Source organism: Pithys albifrons, chromosome Z, assembly GCF_047495875.1.
Source record: "Pithys albifrons albifrons isolate INPA30051 chromosome Z, PitAlb_v1, whole genome shotgun sequence".
Lineage (NCBI taxonomy): Eukaryota > Metazoa > Chordata > Aves > Passeriformes > Thamnophilidae > Pithys > Pithys albifrons.
In genome coordinates this window covers 56,793,488-56,818,514 of record NC_092497.1, presented here as the reverse complement: position 1 = coordinate 56,818,514, position 25,027 = coordinate 56,793,488, and the positions used below count along the sequence as shown (strand labels likewise).

Below are 25,027 nucleotides of genomic sequence, written 5' to 3'. Positions count from 1 at the left end.
ATGTTAAAAAAAATAAAAAATTACTATCTACCATTTTTATTTTCAAAAGATATTTCTGTATTGAAATTATAGTTGATATACCTCAGGAGCACTGTGGAAGCAGTGCTTGTTGATGTTTTCTATTCTGTGTTTAGTGAGAGAAAGTGTCATGATTTGCATTTTTTGAAGCACATATTTAGTGAAATAGTCAAAGAAAATTGATTTAGAGAAAGTTATTGCTAGAACTTGCTTTTTCATTTTACATGTACTTGTACTTTATTGTCTAATATTGGGATAGAGGGGACTTTCCAAAAAAAATGAGTAATCATTTCTTCTTGCAAGAAAAGACCTATAAAAGGATCTGAGATAGGATCTACTGAGAATGAATTTAGCTCCTGGTTTCAGAACATTTTGGAGGCTCACAAGGAGGATTTTATTTGTGGGTTTTTTTTTTCCATTTTAGTATTAATGTAGACAAGCTTACTAGAAGAGTTGGCAGAGAGGAAGTAGTGGGTGTTTTCAGAGTCATTCTGAAACCAACAGGTGGCACAGCTTATGGTTGTATCAAATTCTTCAGCCTCAGATGAAATGAAACTACATTAGAAGGGCTGAGAGGACAGTAGTCTTTGAAAGATTCATGTGTGGCACAAACTTTACAGGTGAGGCTTTGCCTTTTTCACGTTTTAGTCTATAAGGGGCAGAACACAGAAAATACAATAAGAAGAAGGCAGTCTACAGAACATAGCTCTCAATGACAGGAAGCTTTCAGAAAAATTGCCTCAATGTTTATTTTTGTCTTCCTCTGCAGAACTAGAAGTCGTTTAAAAATCACTGAAGAGAAATTCTGAGGTCTGATAGGGACAAGGTCAAGGAGGGAAACCTTCCCTCCATGCTGCAGTGTGCTCTCTCTAAACAGTGAGGCTGCACTAGAGACCTGTGTGGCTGCATGAGACCCTCTGAGCACAGCTCTGGGCTGTGCTGTGGAGACTGTGCCCAGGAGATTGTGCAGCATGGCTTGCTCAAGGGGGTTAGCTGGGAGCTGGCTCTGGAAGCAAAATGCAGGGCTCGACCTGTAGATTGCTGACGTCAATTGAGATTTCTGTTTCCTGCAAGGGGTTTGTCATGAGTTTCCATTGAGAAGTTGATTTGCTGTAGTTTGTGGGTTTCCCCCAGGGATGTTTCACAGTGGGAGCAGATCCAGAGAGATGCTGCTGGCTGGCTCTGGAGTCTATTAGAAGGTGAGCTGGAGGAATTCAGGAGAAAGAGTAGAATAAGTTTGAAAGGACATGGGTAGAGGAGGATTTGGCTCAAGCATTTGTGAATCTCTGCTCTCTGATGTTGTTAATAGCAAACTAACTTTTCCAGCTGAATCAGTTTAGAGAACAGAAGGCTTCTCACCAATGAGGATAATGCATAAAGGCTGTTAAAGAGCACAAGATTTTTCTTGGATCCCCTTGCTTTAACTCATAAGATTGCTAAGCCATTGTAGTTATTTTGGTATGGTGATCATCCTCTGAAGCAGAGGTGAAAGAGAAGAGGAAATCTGCCTTTCTGGGTTTGTTTTCAAATTCTATAAACTTGTTTGTAATATGCAAAGCAAGTTCCGCACAAAATATCTGGGAAATGTGCCAATGCGTAAACAGACTTTATTTCTATAACACTGATGACTTGAAGTTGAGTAGCTTAAAATCAGACTGAAGGTCTCACTTCAAATTACTGTTAATTACATGGTTGATAGTAACTTACTAAAGCCACTGGCAAAATATCACAGTAGCGTAATAGTAAATAACTATAAGGCAGTTCAGATTTAGTTTAAAGGCTTTACTCCAGAAAGTGACAACTATTTTTTTTTTTAAATAATTTTTAAATACAGTTGTACAGCCTTTTTCTTTTCTTTCTTACAATTTTATTTTAATCTTACTCTAGTGAACTGGGTAGCTGATTTGGTTTGGGATTGTCATAATTCCCTTTTTATGTATTTTATTTATAACAGCAGTAATAACGTAGACAAATAGTAGACACCTACCTGCTGCATGCTTCTATTGATAAATTTTAAAGTGCATGAAACTCACAGAATGAAAATAAAGGAAGTTGTACAATGGAGAGGACACACTTCTAAATTTTTTTGGCAAGCACTAGCCAATAATGACAAAGTTTTTTGTCATATTTCTCTATACTCTGTGACATATATAGAAGAAACAGAAATTGATGCAGAGAGCTGTCATATCAGCAAATCTTAGAGGAGAACAGGCTAAAGACACAAAATCATTCTGAAGTAAACAAGCCATTAATCTTCTTACTTAAAAACCATAGGAATTTCTCTTGGGAAGTTATTGCTTGTAAAATCAATAGTGGGATCTGCAGCCTTTCACACAGGTATCATGTGTTTGTTTCTGATGGAGTGTACCACAGTGACAGAAAACAGTTTTTTCCCTGGTGTATTGCTTGTCCTTGTGAAACCACTTGGGCTTGGCAGAACTCCAATCACAGCTCATTGCTGCTTGATTGGCATTTTGGTTGGCATTGTTTGTAGTGGAGCTAAAGCTTAACAGGATGTGAAAAGTGAAGGACATTAATTCTTTAAAGATGCTGGTCCTTTGTCAGGGCAGTGTGCAGACTCCTGTGCATTGTTTAACTGTTTCATTGTTTAAGATTTTCATATTTAATGGATTTTGTTAGACAGTCTCACTGTTGAGCTCTACATTGTTGTGATGCCGCATATTGTTTCTGTTCAAACATGTTCTTCAGGACATGCTTGCACATGCTTCAGTGAGTGCTTTTTGCCAGCTGATTAAAGGTAATCTTGAGCCTAAGGAGTAACTTCTGCCTCCTTAATTTACTGAAGCAGTTTACTTTTATTTGTATGAAGACTCTTCTTGTTGGTTAATTCAATGACAACTGTGGGATTCATTATGGTAAAATCAATAGCTTTTATATCTGATTAATCTGCTCTGGTTCATTGCAATGATCAAATTTAAGGACCTGTAATGCATATTTCCTGTAATAATCTCTAAAAAGGAGACTTCAGATTGTATTGATTACATCAAAAGAGGTCAGATTTTCTTCTATATAATTGAATTTAGTCTAATAAGTAAGATGGCACTGAACATGTTGTTTTACTGTACCTATCCTATCCAGAGCTGATGTTGGGCATTATGGACTTCAGCTGTCAGGGGGAGTTGGGCACAAACTGAGAGCAGGTTTAACCTGTTTATAGTCCAATGAGAAAAGAGCATCCTGAACATAGATTCACAGGCTGCACTTTTCAACATCAGTTTCAGTTATCAGTGGCATTAATGATAGTCCTCATTCTGGGATCATCTGTATGAATTTCTTCTGAATGTTCCGTAGTTTGGGGGGAGGGAGAGGAGGGCAAGGTGGGTTTGGTGTTGGTAGGTTGGTTTTTTCCCCTCGTTTTAGGGTAGGTTTAACAGTTATAAGTTGTAGAAAAATTGTCACCAAAGAATACAGACCTGCAGAATAGATGTTCTGGGCAACAAATAAATTATTACAGGGTTTTCCAAAGTGATAAAGGAATAATTTAATGATTTGAGTCGATTCTTCTATTACTGTGCTCCTAATTCCTTATTATGCATAGTGGACACTCTGCATTTTATTCTCATTCCTCAAATATTTGATTTTAATTGTTTTCTGAACATGACTGTACTTGCATTGTTTTGAAAAGAAAGAAAACTAGGACTTTTTTCTGTTACAGAAATATGCTTATTGGATATTAGCCTAAGAACAGACATTCCCATCAGTAGGAAAGACTAGATCTAATGGTAAAAGCTAGAATTAGGGCAAGTTATTAATTTTAATTACAGCCCTCCAGTAATAGTCTGTTGAAATTTTCATAGGAAAACGGTAATAAATTGCAAGTTATAGTAATGCTTTCATGGAGTATTAAGAATTCTTTAGGTTTTGGAATTGCATATTTTATAAATTTCATTGAAAGTTACCTGTGTGTTTCAAGGCACTTAGCAATGTCCCCAGTCACTGTAACGCACATTGCCACTACAGCTTTGCAGTAAGACTACATAGTTCTTTTTTTAGCTTACTATTCTTTAACTGAATTATCATTACACAAACAGATGGTTGTTCCCTGTTCTTAATTTGACCTGACTTTTCCAGAGAAGCTTTGGCTAATGTAGTTGAAGAGTCTTATCCAATCAGTCCCACTCTTTTTACAAACCAAATTCCTTTTTCCCTTCATTTGCCCATTTTTGACATGAGATAGCTTTGCATGTAGTCATTTTTAATGAGCATTTTGTCATGCCCTCACCAATTCCCAGAAAAGCTCAGAAGACCAGGGCACAATTTCCAAAGCACTGAAGTTCAAGATTTACAAGAACATGGGGTATGTATAACCAAATTACTATGCAGAACATGGCTCAAATTTATTTCTTGGCTGTGGTACCTTTGCTGACACAAGCCACTATCAAAGTTACTTACCAAGGAACTGCTCAATAGTCTCTCTGATGCTTGAATAGCTGCTCTGAAAAGTATAAATAAAGGCTCCTTCAGTAAGGGAGTATGGCTGGTAGAAAGCTGGTCTCTTATTTATCACTCTGCCCAATCTCAGTTAAAATGAGGTGAAATTGGATGCACTCTTGGGCTCTGATTTCTCAGTTTAGCTCCAGCAACAGGAGAGGTCCCAGAGTGTCTTGTGCCTCTGTCCTTTAGTACCTGCCCTCTGGATGCCACAGCCCAAACTTCTGCCCAGGAAGCCAGGCAGCCATCATAGTTGGTCTGGATCAATCCCTAGGTCCATAAAATGTTCCAGTAGTAGGGAACAGTAGCACTGTCTCTTGTGCCACCCCTGGATGAAAAGTGAGCCCTAGAAGATGAGTGAAGAGGAAAAGGGCATTGTCTTGCAGAGCTTAACACTCAGGGCAAAGCTGCTTTTTTTAGTGGAGTAGTTTGCTTCAAAAACAGACACAAGCATGATCATGAGTCAAAATATAAACTTAGGCCATAAATGTCCTAAAATCTAAAAAAATCTCAGTGAAGTAAAGTACCTGCCTTCTCATGTCTGTTAGGAAATGCCATTATTTTCCTGTACATTACACATTGTTTTGTGTGTGTGTGTGTGTGTGTATGTGTATGTGTATGTGTGTGTGTGTGACACTTTTCCCTACTTCCACTCTTATTTCCCCCACCTTTACGTATGTTTCTGTGTGTGGAAGAGTGGTAGGTAGTCTTATTGTACTGAGTAGAAAAATTAATCTTAAAGCCAATGAAATATTCTTATGCTGTCTTCCGTCTGCTCATGATTCATCCCTTTGTTTCATTGCTTCTGTTTAATCCAAACTAATGCCAGTACCGTTTTCTAGAGAAGAAAATAAGTAATATTTACAATGTACAAGGAAGGAGAAAAAGCAATTGACTCCCTCTAAAATATGCTTCCATTTGTAGCCTATTTACTTAAAATGCAATTACTTTCTTTTGCCTACTTTTATAACTGTTTCATTACTATTGGGCTTAGTGTGCTTTCCATAATGGAAATCCAACACAACTTTCCCTACCAAAGTTTTTTTCTCAGCTTAGTTTATATTGTAACTGTGCTTTATAGCTATAGATGTAGGATTATAGTTTATCTTCTGAGATTTTGTGGATAAAGAATGAAACAAAATAAAAAGGAGGACTACAAAATTATGGCAAATATTTGCTTGGGTTCAGTATTCAATTTGTTGCATTTATTCCCTCTTAGTTAATCAAATATATTTGGTTTTGTGTTTTGTTATCATTGCTACTGTACCTTGCTGCACACATTTGTTTTGTATTAGCTTAGATTTGACTGTTGATGTGCCATCTATACACATCTCCGATCTTACATTTCAAATTCTCTTAAAACCACATGTATGCTGCTTGGTCACCATTTGTACACCTACAGGTAACATGCTTCAAGTGTTCTCCATCATTTTTAAGGTTTTTTCTTATCCTTCAAAATTCATATGTTATTAAACAGTTCGGTGGGACAAGACAAAAATACATGAAACAGTAGTCATCTTAATTGTTGGAAATGTAAGGAGAAAAAACCAAACAGTAATGCTAGTAGTTTTTAACAAATGTGTAACAAAATATAATTTACTTGATTCAGGTTCAATCTATATTAGTTAAAAATAGATTGATTTGAACTTAGAGACTGACAAATTCGCTTATATAATTCTAAAGGTAGTTAAAGTGTGAGGGGCGGTCCCGTGGTGTAAAGGAGAGCACTCTGGACTGTGAATCCCAAGGACCCGAGTTCGAGTCTCACTGGGACCATCCCCTGGCAGTTCAATCCCTCGCTTGGCCGTTGCAGATGGACCTTAGGACTGAAACAGTGGGGCCAGTTCTGCGCATGCTGAGCCTCACCTAAAACATCCACTGCACAGACTGGAAGGGCACGTGGGGAGAGCCCTGCCCAAATCTGCGTTCGTGGAGTCTGACCATATACATACATACAGACAGACACAGTTAATGTGTGTGTGTGTAGTAAGAGAAAAATAAATTAACGCAATGTTATTATTTATCACTGGTGTGTTTTAGTTGATGATACAAATTGAGTAAAAAAAATTGAGCAGGTCAGAATTTCTAACCTGAATGAAATATTCACATATCTTCATATATATACATACATATATACGAGCCAGCAATATATGCTTACAGCCTAGAAAGCCAAGTGTGTCCTGGGCTGCATCCAAAGCAGAGAGGGCAACAGGTCCAGGGAGGGAATTCTGCCTCTCTGCTCTGCTGTGATAAAGTCCCACCTGCAGTGCTGCATCCAGCTCTGGGGTCCCAGCACATGAAGGACATGGACCTGTTGGGCTAAGCCCATAGGAGTGTCACAGAGATGATCAGAGGGATGGAGCACCTGTCCTATAAGAGGCTGAGACAGTCAGGACTGTTGAGGCTGGAGAAAAGAATGCCCCAGCAACACCTTATTGTGATCTTCCAGTACCTGAAGGAAGCCTACAAGAAAGCTGGAGGGAAAGGACTTTTTACCAAAGTCTGTAGTGATAGGCCAAAGGACAGTGGTTTTGAACTGAAAGAAGATAGGCTTAAATTGGGCAGAAGGAGGAAATGTTTTATGATGAGGGTGGTGAGACTGGAACAAATTTCTCAAGGAGGTTGTGGATGCCACATTGCTGGAATTGCTCAAGGCCACACTGGATGGGGTTCTGATCAACTTGTCTAGTGAAATATATCCACGTGCATTACAGAGAAGTGGATTAACTGATTTTTATAGAAAGCTTCCAAGTTAACCAATTCTGTGATTCTGTAATTCATTGAATTCTGTATTTTGACTCATTATCTGTACTGAAGGCACGTTATTTTCAAAGTATGTAACAGAAAAAGGGTAGACATGGAACACCTCACCAAGATATATCTCCTTCCATCGTATTTCAGTAAGGAGCTGTTCTGTCAGAAAGGAAAACTTCTTCTCTACAAGTTTATCTCTTAGCTTTCTAAGTCTGTAAAATGTATTCTAGGTTCTCTTTTACTGCACCTTTACCGTGTATCTGTGTGCATATCTAGTGCAACTGTGATCTCAAATTATTTATAACTCATTTAAAATTAGGCTATGTTTCATTCTTTAAAATGTTTTTGTGCATGAGTTGAAGGAGCAATGCTTTTTAGCAGAGGCATGTACTGTGCTAGGATGAGTGTCAGCTGATAACTATTGGCTGAAGCAGGGGTGACTGTTTAAGTCTCTATGCAGTAGAGCACTAACCAAATTTACTGTCAAAAGTTCAGCTCTTTTTAGTGTAAATGGGTTTCTAAGGGCTTAAATAACTTTAAAAATATATCGATGGATATTCTTTGAAAGTTTAATTAGCAGCATAAGTAAATAGCCTTCACTCTCTGTCCTAAAGTGTGATAATTTCTAACTACCAAAGCAGCAGATCAATGTTTCCAAAGTGTTCTAAAAGTTGGAGGAAAGCAATAGTCTGGGTAAGCTCAGTGTGCTTAGAGAAGTAGGGAATACTGAGTAGTGCTGAGCAGTTACAGAAGTGCTGACTTTGTGGGTCTGATGGAGCCTGAGGCAGTGGGCTGTTGCTGTGTCTTAAGTCACAGTGAAAACAGAAGTGATTAAAGTGAGTTCCAGAAGCTTGATGGCTTGGAAAAAGAAGGAGGTGAAAAGGAGTTGTGAAAAGCCTCATTCAAATTTTTTTTCTGTAGGAATGTTGTGTAATTAGCATAGCCTGAACACTTAAGTTTTTCCACAGATGTCAGCAAATGGTTTGCTCAGCAAACTTACTTTAAAAGTTGTCATGAATATGACTTGCCTTGTAAGAAAAGCGTGAAAATAATTAAGAGAACGCTAAAAAGTATTGTGTGGCTAATTGTAGATGACAGTGAATAAGTGATCTAGAAGACCAATTATAAGCTACTACCAAAAATAACAAACAGAAGGGATCTGGACCTCTGGGAGCTGTCAAGAGAATGGTGAATGGACCAAAGCTAATACAGCTTCTCAGATGCACTAAAGAACTTGTTAAGTAGATCTTAAAAATCATACATCAACAGCAGAGACTGTGCATGCTCTCCATCCTTCCAAATAAGACTACAAGAGTGTGTGAAGTGAATAGAAGGAACTTGAACATGATGATCCTCCTATTAGTAATTAGTCTGGCGTAAGTTAAGCCCTGTCCGTTAATAATAGCATTGCATTGCGGTTTCATTCTGTAAGTTTCCCTCAAGTGATCCTTATTTCTAACCTGTTTCTCCAAGTAGAGATAGTCTTATTGCTATGCATTTAAAATGTTTATTTTCCATTGCTTTGATTTTGGTCTTCATTGTCCTGAAAAATACATAGCTATTGCCTTCTGCATCAAAACTGCCATTTTGGCCTCACATAAAAGCACACATATGCACACTAGTATGCCTTTTTTGTCTCTTTCTCTATTATTTACTTTGTTCTTCATAATTACAGCCAAAGCCTGAGACTGGTAAGTCACATCTAGATACTGTGCTAACATCAGCTTTGCAGTCGTTCTTTCCTAGGCTAGTTTAAGTGAGAGACCTCAAAGAATTGCTAAAAGATGCTAATTGCAGTGTTCAGGAAATGTCTTAGAAGATGTAGCTTTTACATTTTAAGTGGGCAGTTGTCATTCCTGCCTTTAGTGTTCTCATGAAGTATATATCCTGATGATTCTCTTTCACTGTGCTTTATGTCATGGAAGGGTCTTAAAGCACTTGATTTTCAGATAAAATAAATTGAGACTTTCTGGGGTTCACCAAGTCGCCTCAACTCATTCTGTGGTGAAAAAACAATTGTAATGAGTATGGTGTCTACATCCAGTTTGATTACTAGTATATTGCTCATGGAATGAAAGTAAATCAGTTTCAGTCACATCTTGGCTGTCATTTTTCAAGTCATCACTTTCTTACTTTGACATGTTTAGCATTTTGGAATCAATCCTCTTTTCACTCTTGAGAGACATTTCTTCATAGTTCTATGTGTAACTTGCTGTTGCAAAAGCAAAATATATAGACTTGGGCTAGAATCTCCCTATTCCTGTTGCTTTCACTTAGCTTAATTGTTAAAATTTACTTTACAGTGTGGTTCTTTATGAACCTTCTGGAAAAGGTTAGTAAACTTATTGTTTACACTGATGGCTATTTGTGTCCATGAAATCTGAAGTGAACTACCTCTTAAATCATTCTTTTCTTTCCCATAGCATTTTTTAACATAATTTCAATTGCTTTTTGAAAATATGCATGTGTACAAAAGTACACTTGCTCTTAGGATTAATTGCGGAATTCATTGGGTTGAGTTGTTTTGAATAGGAATAAATGTGTATTCTTTATTGCTTATGTTTTTTATTTTAATTTCCTTTTTTGTTTTGTAAGGTTTGCAACTCCTGATGCTTAAAGTACCTTCTGCAGGGGTTTACTGTCTGCTTCTGGGACAAACTATTTTTAAACATGAGGGTGTTTCTAATAAAAATCTTCACATTTCTTTGAAATTTTAGAGTATCTTTTAGAATTCTTTTCCTTTTTGACCAAGTCACCACTGTACTTATTTTATTTAGTTTTGAATGGCTTTATATCCCTTGGAGTCCATGGGTGTTAGCCAGTTTCACAGATATAGTGTACCTCATAACCGTGGGAAAATAAAAGAGCATTTGCCCATGTTTTGTGGCTAAGTAAAGACAATGATCTGGTCTCAGCTGAAATACATTATGTACAAGTGGGTTTACATACAGCCATATATGTTTAGGGAAACAGATTGGATTTTTCTAAAATTTGGAGTTCTTGGCCATATTCTTTTTCATATTCTGGAATGCCTTGATTGTGAGAGCAGTGAGCAGAGTGCCAGGTACCTCACTGTTAGCAAAGCTTTGTGGAGGTGTGGACAGCCTTGTAAGAAGAGCTTGGTCTTTGAGCTCTGTAGGAAACTCTTTGCCCATTACCAGTCAGTTTTCACACAGTTGCGCTAGAGTTTTATTCCAGAAGTTACTTATGCAAACGGAAGATGATGACGCTCATTCTGCTTTTGTACTGCAGCACAAGGCACAAAGCACCTGCACAGTTTTAAACTTGCCTTCTTCCCCACTGTGGTAGTTTTGGCTTTAGTTTCAGTTTAGGCCTTATCTAGGCCTCAGTTTTAGCATGCCCAAAGGATGTGACATAGATTAAAAGGGACAAGCGAAGCATTAAGAAGTATAAAAAGAGAGGGAGGTGGAGCTTCTGCCTCCTTTGGTCTTTGCCTTGGTCCCAGTAGGACGCACTTTGTTGTCCCAGGAGGGATGGGAGTCCCAGGCCCAGCACAGCTCATCCCCATGTTATCTTAAGGAAGTAAAATGTTTGTTCTTAGTCTTTCTCTCTGCTTGCATCTGTCTCTGGGGAATTGAGTTCTCCAGAGTGATTTGTAGTTGGCATGCTGGGATTTGTGTTCGATGGTGAGTGGGGAGTTATTTTTTGTTATCTTAACTTGTGTAAGTGTGTAATATATTGTAGTTTTCTTTTTATTTTCTCCTTTCTGTAGAAATATATATAATTAGTTGGGGTTTAAATCTGTTCTGAGTTTTGAGGGTTTTTTTCCTTTCTTCCTTTTCCCCTTTTTAGTGGGAGAGGGAGGAAGGCTGAAACTCTGTATTGGGCAGTTCTCATTTTGCCAGCTCAACCCAAGACACCCACCTGACCAAATCAAGCCCCACATTTCCTGCTGTCACACTATGCCTCGCATCTGCAGAGGGGTTTTCTGGGGAAAGGGTTGCCATCTGTTTGACTTGCTGGGATGCTTCTACTTTAAAATAAAACAAAAATAAATGTGCGTAATTTTGAAAGTCCATATTTATGAAGGAAGACTAGGACTGGCTCATGGTCATCTTATGTTTTGACATTTATGATGTTAACGTAACCAGAAGTTGCCATGGGTTCATCAAGGATTGAAGTATGAGACCTTTAGTTTGGGTGACTGCTTTTATCAAATAGTTAAAGAGGCTTATTCGTCCTGTTGTCTCCTCCTAAACCTAGGTCAGAATTTGTTTAGAGGAAAACTGAAGGAGTGTGCGTGAGTTCAAATAAAAGTATTCTGATAGCTTGGAAATTTTGCAGAAGTAGGACAGAAATCAAGGCATGTTCCCAGACCTGAGTGTATCCTGTTAATTAGCCCTGAAAGCTTTCTCCTTCATATGTAGCCCTTGCTGAACCCTTTCTTCTAAATATTATGTAGGGCATGTGGCTTATGGATGTGAAGGATTCCATTTGTTAAACCAAAACCCTTTTATGTATTAGAGTTTGTGATCTTACTTGGTTTTAACTTTAGCAAGTGTTTCTTAAGAGCAATGTTATGCTATATTTTGATACTTCTTTGTATTTAGCAGATCATTTAGCATGGCCAGCAGGCCCAGGGCAGTGACCCTTCCCCTGGACTCTGCCTTGGTGAGGCCACACCTTGAGTGTTGTGTTCAGTTTTGGGCCCCTCAGTTCAGGAAAGATCTTGAGGGGCTGGAGCGGGGCCAGAGAAGAGCAACGAGGCTGGAGAAGGGACTGGAGCACAAGGGCTGTGGGGAGAGGCTGAGGGAGCTGGGGGTGTTTAGCCTGGAGAAGAGGAGGCTCAGAGGTGACCTCAGCACTGTCTGGAACTACCTGAAGGGAAGTTCTGGCCAGGTGGGGGTTGGTCTCTTCTCCCAGGCACTCAGCAATAGGACAAGGGGGCACGGGCTCAAGCTCTGCCAGGGGAAATTGAAGTTGGATATAAAAAAAATTCTTTGCAGAGAAAGTAATCGGGCATTGAAATGGGCTGCCCAGAGAGGGGGTGGATTCTCCATCCCTGGAGGTTTTTCAGCTGAGATTGGCCGTGGCACTGAGTGACATGATCTGGTAAAGGGACTGGAGTTGGACCAAGGGTTGGACTTGATGATCTCGGAGGTCTTTTCCAACCCAATTGATTCTATCATTCTATGATTTTCCTATTGAAGTGATTTTCCAGCAGTTGATTAACGCAGCTTTGGAAGCAGATCATGCCAGGTCAATGGTGCAAAGCAGAGTAAGTCTCCTACACAAAGGAAGTTACACAATTTTATTTTAGGAGAGGTAAAAATGAGCTTGGATCTATTCTTAATTATTTTGCCATAGCCAGTAAAGGCTATGCTCACAGTGGTTAAAATTATTTGCCATGGCAGTGACAGTGAATGGGAGCCTGCTGGCCATGCTCTCATTTAGCTGTAGCACTGCAATATATGTAATATGACTGCATTTACTACTGACATCACTCATCTTTTCTTTCTCAGTTGAAGGAAGATTACAAGACAGAGTCCAGTTTCTCAAGTGGGCATTCAAACTATGTTTATAAATAAGAATTTTAATTCACTTGACAGTATAAGATGAAGGGATAAAGAAAAAGCAAATAAATAAACCCCATCATTTTACATTAAAGTAGTGAATTAAGTTTGCTGAAAAGTAAATGACAATTTTGTAAAGTGCATTATTCATTTAAAGAAATGGGTTTTGTGTACGGTCTTTCAAAATATTGTACATTGAAAACTGTCAACTAGATTTGGTGCAAACACTTGGCAGTGTTTCTGTGCTGGCTGTCACATTCTCAGTGTTATTGTTCACACTTTAATTCTTTTAAACTCTAGATTCCTTGTGCAGTATTCTGCCCAAAGCATATCTCAGTAAGGACAAATAGTCATTTTGAATTAAAACATTCATAGAAATTGAGAGGGTCAGTTGAAGGGTTGTTCATATCATTGGTGTAATTAGTTTCACTGAAGACAAGAAAGCACAGACAAAGGCTTCATTCTCTCTGAGTCTGAGGAAGATTTTGCATTAACAACTTGCCGAAAAAGCAGGTGCTGGGTCCAAGTATATAAAAATGACTCTTTTGGAGATCCCTTTCTAGCCTGTGGACTTAACCAGTGCCAAGTGCCAACAGAGAGGCTTTGAAGAAAAGGTAGAAACAGAGGAATTGTCAAGTGCGTATCTTGTGACACATGCTCTCATGGGAGCTTAACAAACCTTTGAGAAGGAGCTTCAGCAGACTTCACAATGTTTGTGAATGTTAATAGTTTGTATCTTTTTAGTCAGTTGGCTGTTGGTGTACAAAACATTCTATTGCAGTGAATTTGCAGCTCAGTGTTGTGTTGTATAAAAAGTACTTGCATCTGTTTATTTCAGACCTACCACTGAATGAATCCTCTTGGTCCATAGCTTATGTTACAGTACTTGGGTTGAAGTAGTAGCTGAATCCCTATTTGCCACCTTCACACACTGCATAATTTTGGAGCCTTCTGCCATCTCCCCACATAGTGTTGTCTTTTTTTCAAGCTTCTCTAATTACTCTCACCTCATGCAGAAGTTACTTTATGCTTCTGATAGTCCCTGTTCCTTTGCTCTGTGCCTTGTCCTGTTCTAAAGTATCTTTTGAGAAAGTGCAATCAAGAGTATATATCCTCTAGCTTCTCACACACATTCTCAAGTGACACTGAAATGCTTTGTCTTTTATCCCCAAATCTTTTTTCCCCTACTTTATCAATGCTAGTATTTTAACTTCTCAAATACTATGTAAGATTTCTCAGAAAACTTTTAAAAATATTGTCTCTGTGTAATGGCTGTAAAAGGAACAAAATTTGAGTGACAGACAAGTGTGTTGAGAGGGTTTACATGGAGATCAGCTTAGCAGTCAAGGAGCAGAGTTTGGTATATAACCTTTTGGAGCTATTCTCAGTTATAAGATATATATTTCTTTAGATTCAGCCTTGTCCAGAGAAAGGAGTTAAAAATCCACTGAAATACACACAACTAGATTCTGAATCTTTTTATGCTTAGACACCTCACAGAAATTATAGATAAGGCAAATAAAGATATTGTGTGCTGAGTTATCTGGTACTTGAATGTTGTCCATCATACCTGGTTTTCCTTGTCTGCAATGACACTTTGAGTACAGCAATGGGAGAGCACATGTCGTGTTTTAATCTAGTCAGAAGCCATCTACTACACAGTATCAGGGTAAACAGTTATAATTTGAATTCCCCAGTATCCATTTAATGGAATGATGATTGGCATCAATTGTTGCATGTGCTTATTGTTGTATTAAAGTATCCTCAGGAGTCATTTTAAAATTATTTTTAAAAGAGATGTCCATGTTTTTATTTGACTTTAATTTTTGTTAATAACTGCAAGAACTCATTATCAAATAGCAACATGCTATTCAATTAACATTTCTTCTGCAATCATGCTATTATAGAACATTCCATTATCATAAATGTAAGGGTATTTTGCTAGACACAGGTGAAATTATGGTGGGTTTGACTGTATATTAAACCATAGGTGATATTTTGATCTGGCAGGACAAGGTTCAGAGTTTTTGTAGGCCCAAGTACTGAGGTTCTATAAACATGAAGACAAATTTAAGTGTCAAAGCAATCTTTGAATAGTCTTTATGGTTGTGAAAAGTGTGTGTATCTCATATTAATAAAGCAGACCTTTACATCTTTAATTGCTTTTCTTACAGTTTTTAAGTGTAGAAGGAGTTTTCCACTAATTCTCCATTCCTTCATAGTACCTTGTATTTTGCCAGATCATTCCAAAACATACCAACTTACTGCTGGCACAAGGCTTAAGAGCTGTGTATGGTACACCTGATCTGTAGCTTCTAACTGTTTTGGAGCCTGGTGGTGAAGAACTAGTTGTGAGTATTGAGTTCTTGTACCAGTGGTTGGGTGAGATAATTTCGGCAGAAGATTACTGCTGACCAAGAAGGAATATTTTCTATTGTATTCTGCTCACACTCTGTTTTGTCCTTTTACTTAAAATTCCTTTCATGCAAGGTTCAGTTAAATAGTTTGAGGTCAGCTGAGATTAAGAAAGGATGAATGTTTGTGAGGATTGAGAAAACACAGTAAAATGTTAAAATGGAAAAAAAAAAAAAGAAAAAAGAAATACAGTCAAATGTATATTTAGAAGTCCAAAGCTCAAGTAGACTGAGAATCTGTAGACATCAACAGAAACACAGTCTTAAATTCTTACTTTCCAATGTAATCCCGTTGATTCTGGTGGAGGTACAGCAAGTACAGGACTGGAGATTCATGGCAGAGAGAACTTTTCCAGTTTCTGCTTTTTTATTTGAAGTAGGAAACCTTCTTCAAAATTCTGAGATAGCAGGATTTGACATGCAAATACCTAAAATTGCCAGTGCTAACCTCCACACATCTCCAAACTGGTGCCACTATAAGAGTTTTTACCAGCCTTCACAGTCTGTTTTCTGCATAACTTACATTTTCTATTTGTTAAATTGTATCATTTTTTTTGCTATGTGTGAGAGAATAATGGATTGCCATATGCCTCAGTGGTATCAAGGCTTTGGACACTGTCTTTGGACACATTCTTGCATCCAGGTTAGGATATTGTGGTCTGAAGACTGGACAATTAGATGTCCAACTCTAGCTGGATGATGGGGCTGGACACATAAGGCAACAGGAGTGAATTCAGCAAAGGACTGTTGTGGAGTCTTGCACCTGGGAAGGGTTAACCCTTGCAGGGAGTGCTTGAGCAACTGGAATCAGCTCTGCTGGAAGGAACTCCTGGACATCTTGTCAGGCAGCAAGAGCACGAGCCATCAGTGGTCATTGTCACCAAAGGGACAAAAACGTCTGGAGCTGTATTGGCACGACTGGAGCTGGTCAGGCAAGCAAATTGATTGCCTTCCTCTGCTCAGCACTTGCTGAACTACATCTGGAGAAATTTGCCTTATTCTAGGCTCCCCTAGGCAGGAAAGATATTGATGAACTGAAGCAAGTTGAGCTGGGAGCTACGGAGGTGGTTAGGCTGGAGCACAGGTCAGCAGTGGCTGAGGAACAGTACTTTGAGAAAGAAGTTAGGCTGGAGATCTGCTGATATCCCTTCCAAGACTGATCTCATTATTCTTGTAAAAGTCATTATTACTGAAACACTTAGTTTTTGTACCCATGTCTCAATTTAAAATAGATATTTTTTTAAAAATAGCTTTTATACATTTTGGTATTATTTTGGTAGCTACAAAGAAAAAATTCACAAAAATTACACTTTTACATACAGAATTTTAGAACGTGTAAGTCTTTTACTTGTGGTGGGGAACTGCATGTAAGAACTAGGCTTCATTAAGATAATAGTATTGAAAGGCAAGGGAAAATTTATCTCTGAAGCATTAGAAGGTGTTAATGTTGACACAAATGAATTATTGACAGTATTTATCTCTAGTCTCTACAGAAATACCAAAATTGTCTTTGATTATTTCACTTTTATCTGTAACATACAGTGAAACATGCAATAGATCATTGTTCAGATATTAAAATCAGGTGAAATCTATTTGAAATGTGTATTCCCAGTAAAAGAAAGGATTGTAGAAACGAGATTCATATTGTACTGGATGAAAAAGAAAGTCTCAGGTGTGTGGCTATGGCTTACTACTTAATATGTCTGCGGCAAGTAGGATTTGGAGATAAAGATGCTTGGATTTGGGATGAAGAGCTGAGATGAAAATAGACAGAATGATATTAAAAATAAAAAAAATATAAAAGGAGTAGAATCAGAAGGAAAATGTTAGAAGAACCACTACCTCTTTGAATATACCCACTTTTCATGGAAGAGAGAATTTTAGTGGTTCCCTGCTGTCAGCAGGTTGATCTTTAATCTTAAACTGTGGATTTTTTTAGTTATTTCGCCAATGTAATATTTATGAAGTGCAATTTTATAAAAATCAAATACATGGACCTAAGTACTGATCTGACCTTTCTTTCATTGCAGGTAGTTTAGCATACTCTCTATTCTTGCATGGGGTTTTTTGTGTGTTTAGGGTTGCTGTGTTGGTCCCCTTATTTCTGGAGGTTTGTTTTTGACTATTAAGTTGAAAATCATGATACCTTGCCAGTGTCTACTACATTACCATCAGCCATGTATTTAAAGGTAATATGAAGTGAGGTCTCTTAGATTTGAAGCTATCCAACTTCAAGTCACCAACATTATGGAACTAATGTGTGTTTTCATGCCGGCACATTTTGGTAAATTCAGTAATCTTCAATAAATTCAGCCTTCAGGCCCCACAAAGGACTTGTTTTAGCACAAGGTATCAAGAGAACAAGTGAGCACTTGTAGTGGTGCATTGTATGGACTTCCAGTTACAGTCTTCATAGTGATGCCCATTTTCTAACAGAGTAAGATGCACCTACTCCCTTTTCAGTTAAGATTATTTCTTTATCCAATTGGAAAATCAGGAATAAGTTACGAGAGATTCTCATTTGGTTCTATGGTGAGTTGCTTCCTTCCTATTGTAATCTCAGTTATACACTGAACATGAGTGCATGTCAGAAAAAATAGGTCAGAAGAGTATCTTTAAACTCAAGTTACTGCAAAACTCCAGAAACTGAAAACAGGTACAAAAGTGTTCATTGGTTAAAGCATCTACAACCACTAGCTTTTGCTTTTAATCTCTTGTAATCTATTTGTGATATGAAGTGCTAAAAGATCAGATTTATTTCTTCAATAACTTCCATAAACAATTTTCCAGAGCTGACATCTCTCATTTGGCTTGTTTCACAGAGATGCAGTTTATCAGAGTAAGAAGCAAACTATTTAGCATCTTATGTCTGAAAACTTTTGGTTTTGAACACAATAAAATATGATACATTTGTACACCTAACCATTCCCAATTGCATTTTACCATCCTGTTTTTACAGCCAAGCAAAATTCTGAGTTCCTCTCTCTATTGGCTTTTGAGAACCAATCACTCAGCCTAGAACTGCTTTCTACTTGCAGAGTCCTTTAACTTTCAGAAACAAACTTCTTTAACATAAGTACGTGTCTGTGATTCAAGGCTATGGTTTTGACAAAAGTGAAACTGAAAAGGCCAGTTTAAGCGGGATCATTAATTTACTTGTTGCACATGATCTGATGCTTTTAGGATGCTTGAAGCTTTGATTATAGACATAGTTTTGCCATCCTATCTCATTATAGTGGGTGAAATGTTCCTCTTGGTACATTGTTAAGTGCCTTTACATCAATCTGGTTAAGTACTTTAAGTTCCAACCTTGTTTAAACCAGGCTGACTTTGTTCTGATGAGGCTTATCTGCCTTGACCGTCATCTTAAACTAGGCAGAAGCAATTCACAGCCTACAACTAAAAGTATAGTGATACATTGCAATCATTTTACATCTGTGTGGTAACACTATGTAATGTTTAACTCCCTTACTTACATTTCACATGCCTACAGTTTGACCAGTGCAACTGTTGTGTGCATGGCTGCTGTTTGTCTGACGCAACAGAATGACCAGGCTTAAGAATCTAAGTACCATTTTTTGTTTCTATAAAGTACTAAACAAACTTTGTATTAAATTAGGCTTGGGAGAAGTGTTTTGCCACTAATAGACTGGCACGATTTTAATGAAGTTCTATTTTGGAAGGTTAGGGATGTAGAAGAAAAATATCTGGCAGATTTTGGAGGTCCCAATGTGAGATACATGATGCAATCCAGCTAAGCTACTACTCATTTCTTTGAAAACTCTCTACTACTTCTAAACTCATAAGCAGACATGATGTTAATGGCTGTAGGAAACTGTCCTGGACCTTCAGTCTGATCTGTGAACTGCTGAGGGCAAAACAAAGACTTTTAAGTGTAAGATTTTGCTTTTTTTGAAGACTGTTGGTAGCAACCAGGAAGCTTTATGTGCTTAATCACAAGTAAGTAATTAAACCTTACCTTCTGTTTACTTCTGAAAGTTACATTCTTAAAGGAGTTACGTTTATCATTTCCATTTGCTCTCTACTTGGACAAACAATCTGTAAAGCAATAACTAGGCCAATCAAATATTCAGTGTGGGGCTGATTTGATCAGGTGAATTGGGTAATGCAAGGGGTTGGAGTTCATAGCAAGGCGCTGTTCCCTGTTCTGACTGAGGAAGTTAGCTTCAGTTTTCTAGCATCTGCAGACATCATTACATCTTTTTAGGGTTGAAGCCTGAACTAAGACCCTTGGTTTGCCAGCTTTTCTTCAGTACTGTGTTAAATAAGGTCTCACTTACTGTCTTCCAGGAGCAGTAAAGGTGCACCAGGACAATGTCATCATTTATGATCTCAGTTTAGAGAAAAGAGGAATCTTTCACCTTTTCATAGTGTAAAATAAGTGCTTTGTAGATAAAATAAGTTCATGGGATTTATTCACGTAGAATTGTATGACAGTTTCTTAATGTACTTTTTCTTTCTTTGCAGCTATTGGCTGACGAACAAGGTCCACATTAAGCGACCCAGCACTGGTCTCCTCATGTATACACTTGCCACCAGATTTTGTGATGAGATTCATCTGTATGGATTTTGGCCATTCCCAAAGGATTTACATGGAAAACCAGTCAAGTATCATTATTACGATGATCTGAAGTATCGGTACTTTTCTAATGCCAGTCCTCATAGGATGCCATTAGAGTTTAAAACGTTGTATGTATTACATAATAGGGGAGCACTTAAATTAACAACTGGGAAATGCATACAGCAATAAAGTACATGTAAAGTACAGTAAATACAGAGTACACTCTTCATCGTAAAGATGTTGTGGAATGGCAATGGGACCACAGTGGGGATTTGTTTCAATACCCACTAAGCCGTTGGGCAAAGGAGTTTGATCAGAAGTACATAACCAGCTATTATACCTGTAAAGTGCTAAATGACTAAGCTATCTTGACTGCAAGGGTTCAAGTAAGTGCCACCTTCACTAAGAACAAAGCTTGAATGTATACTCAGTAGTGTTTACAGGATTCAGTGACACATTCATCATGAACTAAAGAAGAAAAGTAGAGCCTGCTGATTTGCAACTGTGGTCAGACAGTCCACAGAAAAAATACCCAGTGGATGGAATATTTTCGTAAGCAGATAAACCAGGCTTTGGCAGAGAAGATCATGGTGGATTTGAGTACAGAAAGTGAAGTCTGTAAGATCAAACAAATCAGTAAATGCCTTCAGTCAGAGAACTGTTTCTGATCTTGTATTATAACCTCAGCTTTGGTTGCTGTTTTTCTTACTGCTGTTGGTTGGGTTTTGTTGCTTTTAAGTATTGAAGCCCTTACAAGATGTTAAGGATGTTATGAGTAACTGAAAGTGTATATCTTTGGAATTGTCTTAAGAAAGAAAGATTTGTAATCATGGGAGGAGGGTGGAGGGGAACATCAAATATTTCATCAAGTGTTATTGTGTTGTATCCTGCTGTCACACAACCCGTAACATCCCAAGTGTTTTTCTATCTACCACTGTCAGTACCTGCTGCATGAAACCACACAGAGATCATTTTGATCCATTTTTAAAGAGAAGTTTCTCTTGTATACAGATTTGAAGACATATGAGAAGGTGCCCTTATTTTTTTTGCCAAAGATTACTCTTATACACATTTTTTTCCTTACCTTGAAGAAGTTGTGCAGATTTAGTCTTACATGTCTTTGCTGCTTAAGGGAACATAGTCTAATTTCATTTTTAAGCATTTTGAAGCAAAGTCTCTTTACTGACTTCACATACAGAATTCTTCAGGAAATCTGCAGAAGTAAAGAAGTTATTTCATGCATTCAAATAAGTATATGTAAATACATGCAATTTCATTCCTAGTAGAGAGGAAAACACTGTTTAAAGAAACTCAGGTGACAGGGCAACACATCTAAAGAAAAAAAAAACACCTAGCCAATGAAATGGAAAATAAAAGAACTGCAGATCACACAGTTCTTTTAAAACTTCAATTTCTAATGCTGTTGGATGATCTCTTTCTCTGATATACCTCTTTTGTATCAGCTTGATGTTCTGGTAAATAATTGACTGAAATAACATAGAGCTGCATTATCTCAGCCATTTTTTTTAAATTGTTGTTTATCCACAAAGCTAAGAGATTTTTCAATTCCTTCTTTAAAAAAAAAAAAAAAAAGACAAGAAATTACAGGAGGGTAGAAAGGGGTGAGGTGTCAGTACACCATACACTAAGAAACAAAACCTGTCTGCCTATGATATGTTTTAGTACTAAAGGAGCACCTAAATGGGTAATACCATGCTTCCATGTCTTTCATGTCATGCTTGGCTAAAGAGGAGACATGCAGATACATAGTATGGGTATTTTCTTGTTATACTTTCAGCTCTACATTAGGTCCTCATCTCCAAATATGTTATTCTACTGAATTCTGAATTAGCTTTAGCAATTTCCTACATATCACCACACTCACAAACGCTTACCAGCTGAAAATGCTGTTTGTTACCCATTTTCTCCTCTTAAGTTCACATGTATTTCAACATGCATGACTGGAGATCTGTGATTATTCGAATTCAGTAGCTAAAACACTGCCTTGCAGACAGTTTTGCCAGAAGTTATTTGGAATAGAAAGTCAGTTCTGCTTTATCTAAGACAGAGTAACATCTTTCCTTACTCACCAGGCTCTCCTGCACAGGACAGTTTACTTTGGACATATCCGAATGTGTGGGATGTAAGCCTAACATGAAACTCATTGAAACCAAGGCATCATGAGGAACTAAACAGCCATACAGATGGGAATGTGTGTAATTTGTTGTTGATAAGCCAGAAGGTGTTATTTATTCACTGTGTATTATGGCATTTTAAGACAAAATTATTTCCTTGATGAGAGGTGGGCATATTCCTGTTCTTGCTGTTAGGATTTTGCTGCTCTTGATCTTCTAGAACATATTTCATATACATTGGCACAATTTCTATTGAAATAAAGAATTCACAGGTTGCCAGTCTCTCAGAAGTTCGGAGAAACATCTACTTAGATTTGTCTTCTCTTCTGGGAATGTCTTCTGTTGTGTCAGGCCCTCAGTAAAAAGCAGGTTTGAGTAGACTAACATATCAACAGACAGTTGATTTTGTTCACCTCAGGAAAGGTTTGAATATGCCAATTGATTATGTCTCTGACAGCAAAGTAGTTTGAGACATTGTAATTCCTGTGGCAGTAAAAAACAGTATTTGTATAATTGAGTAAATAAAAAGATTGGTGAGAAAATTTGCCTTTAGAAGTCAGTGGACAAAGTAAAACTTGACCTGAGCCTGTTTTGCAAGATTCACATTTGATTCGCTGTGAGTAAAGTTAACTTTAGTACACAAGCCATGGAGCCCAGATTTTTTATCCTACTGTTAAGTTTCTCTGAATTGGTTTGGCACAAGACATGACCGTAGCACCTACTTCCAAGACACCAGAGTTTGCACATACCTTCTCAAAACTGGGCCTTAACCTCATCTCCTGCAGGCTTTCCACCTTCAGTACTGCACACTTATGGCACTGTGAGCCATGGTCTCACACCTCTCTACTTTCATCCACACTCATCCTTTCTCACAGCATTCCCTGCTCAAACAAGCACCCAGGTGTGCCTTCCTGCCAAAAGCACAGAACTCCTCACCAGCACTACTCTTGTCTCACTTTATGCAGAGCTGATGTAGTGAGTGGTGAGTTTCAAACCATTCTCTGAGGCAAGTAGTGGTTGTGGTGCAGACTTTCACGAGTACTAGGAGTTATTTTACTCTGTTGTTCATGTATGAGACCTGTGTCCATTGGATTACAGAGACTCCGGAGGGGCTCCCTGGTGTGTGGTTTGTTGTGCTACAAATCATCTGTTTTGAGGTGGTTTGTGATCACCAACCACAGGTTAGTCATGAGAAACTTGAGGTGGGACATGCCCAGGACTTTCCCCCTTAGATTACATGGCCTTGGTTGTGGGGAAGCTGTAGCAGTGAAGTCATTGCAGGCACCCTTTCTTACTTTTCCCTTATGCCTCATGAGGCTCCTGGCACATTTCTACTGAAGGTACCTCGGTCCTGAATGGAAAACCAGATTCATTCTACAGTGTGACTTTTCCCCTAAAGGTGACCCCGGGCATAGCAGGAAAGGCTAAGCTGTATAGAGACTTTGCAGGGGAACAGATTTCACCCTGTGGTTGTTCACTGCTCAACAGTCAACAGCTTAAGCCTTCATAGCTGCCTCGGATAATTTCTGTTGTTTAGATACATTCAACAACTCACACAAAGTAGATAAAATAAGAATTCCTAAAGTAATATCTGCCCTGGTGAGGAACCACTGAGAAATGCCAATCAGTTGTGTTCATAGTGTTCCTCGGATCTATCCTTTCATCAGTCATGCCAATTGCCAACTATAGTTCCTAAATGCATGTTAGAACTAAGAACTGGGAGCTACACTGAGACAACAAAACATGTATGTTTTTCCAAATCTTATGGCAGCTTTGCATTAAACAGCTTGATTTCATTCAGATAAATTTATATAAATTGTTTATTAAGATACATGTTAATGTTTCTGTGACAGAGTCTTTTGTATTTCATTAAAAAAATAGATAAATGTTTGATTGTTAACTTTTCAGCTTTGGGACAGTTCTCTCCCACAGCTCTGAGCCACTCTCCAGTTAGAAGGTCTACTGAACCTTTCAAATCTTGTCTGGTTTGCAGAGTCTGATGTGTAATAAAGACTGTATCATTCATTTGTTAAACAATATAAGCAACATGCAATTGAGATCAGTATTTTTTCTCTAATTAACTGCAATTTGAAGAAAAACAGACATGGGTTCAGTACCTATTTTTGGTGTTTGGTCTAGCAAAGTGCTGAGCACTCTTTGCAGTGATTTTCCTGGGAGAGATAAGTCCAGGATTTAGATGGGGATCTAGATTAGCATATTTCAGGATATATCTCTGAAATTGCACATTATTTATTTTTAAGAGCACTGTTACTTTGTGTAGGGGAAAGCACAATTGTTATAAATGTAGATAAAATAAAGGAAGAGCGTTTACAGAGACCTTCATTCCTGCACAGAACTCTTGCTACTGAGTGTATGTAATACAATTTCTGTGGTTTAAAGTATTGATATGTATTCTGTCAGAATTGTCATGTTTGACACTGTTAATATTATTTCAAGTACAGCTATGGGGATTGTTTTTATTTGTAAAACTGTAAAATAAAGACATTTTTTCATTTTTTTTCTGCTATATTCTGTTCCATGTTCCTTTGCAACACAGTTGTGGTAACTTTTTTAATCATGTGCTAATTGTAAGTATATGTGGAAGGAGAGTGTCTGATGCTTTGAGGTGTCTGGTCAAGGACTTTCTCAACAGCAAAGGGGATATTAAGGAAAGGAGGAAGCTATAAACAGGAATAGAGAGACACAAACCTATCTGACCAATGATCAGGGAGGCAGAGAAGAGAACCAAATCTGATCAGTCACACAAACTGGTAACCGTATGTGCAGTGTAGGATTTTCTTATTCCAGTAAGATTTTCTGATTGAGGACTTTGTCAAATGAGATGCTAAGGAAAAGGTGGAAGCAAAGTATGTGGAGACCCAAACCTGACAGGCAAGTCATGGAGTCAAGGACAAGAAGCCAACCTCATCAGTCACACCAAACAGGTATTGAGAAGCTGCATGCAAGCAGGACTTTGTGACTGATAAGGATGCAGACCTGGGGGTCTAGGATGTTGGAGGGGAGGTGGTGGGACTTTGTAAACTGATGGGGCAAATTTCAGGGGAGGAAGAGGAGAAGAATAGAGAGAAAAGGGGCTGGTTGTGTATAAACTGTGGTGGGTCAGTATGCCAGTCTGGC

The 25,027-nt window shown here is 38.1% G+C and overlaps 1 protein-coding gene across 1 annotated transcript in view; it reads left to right on the top strand.

Annotated features, from left to right (window-relative positions):
- Positions 1–24,416, top strand: part of ST8SIA4 (ST8 alpha-N-acetyl-neuraminide alpha-2,8-sialyltransferase 4) — a 59,260-nt gene extending 34,844 nt beyond the window's left edge. The window contains exon 5 of the mRNA XM_071581180.1: positions 19,661–24,416. Coding sequence (XP_071437281.1) covers positions 19,661–19,943 — 283 coding nt within the window. The 3' untranslated portion in view covers positions 19,944–24,416. The remainder of the gene's footprint in view (positions 1–19,660) is intronic.
- The last annotated feature ends 611 nt before the right edge of the window (positions 24,417–25,027 follow it).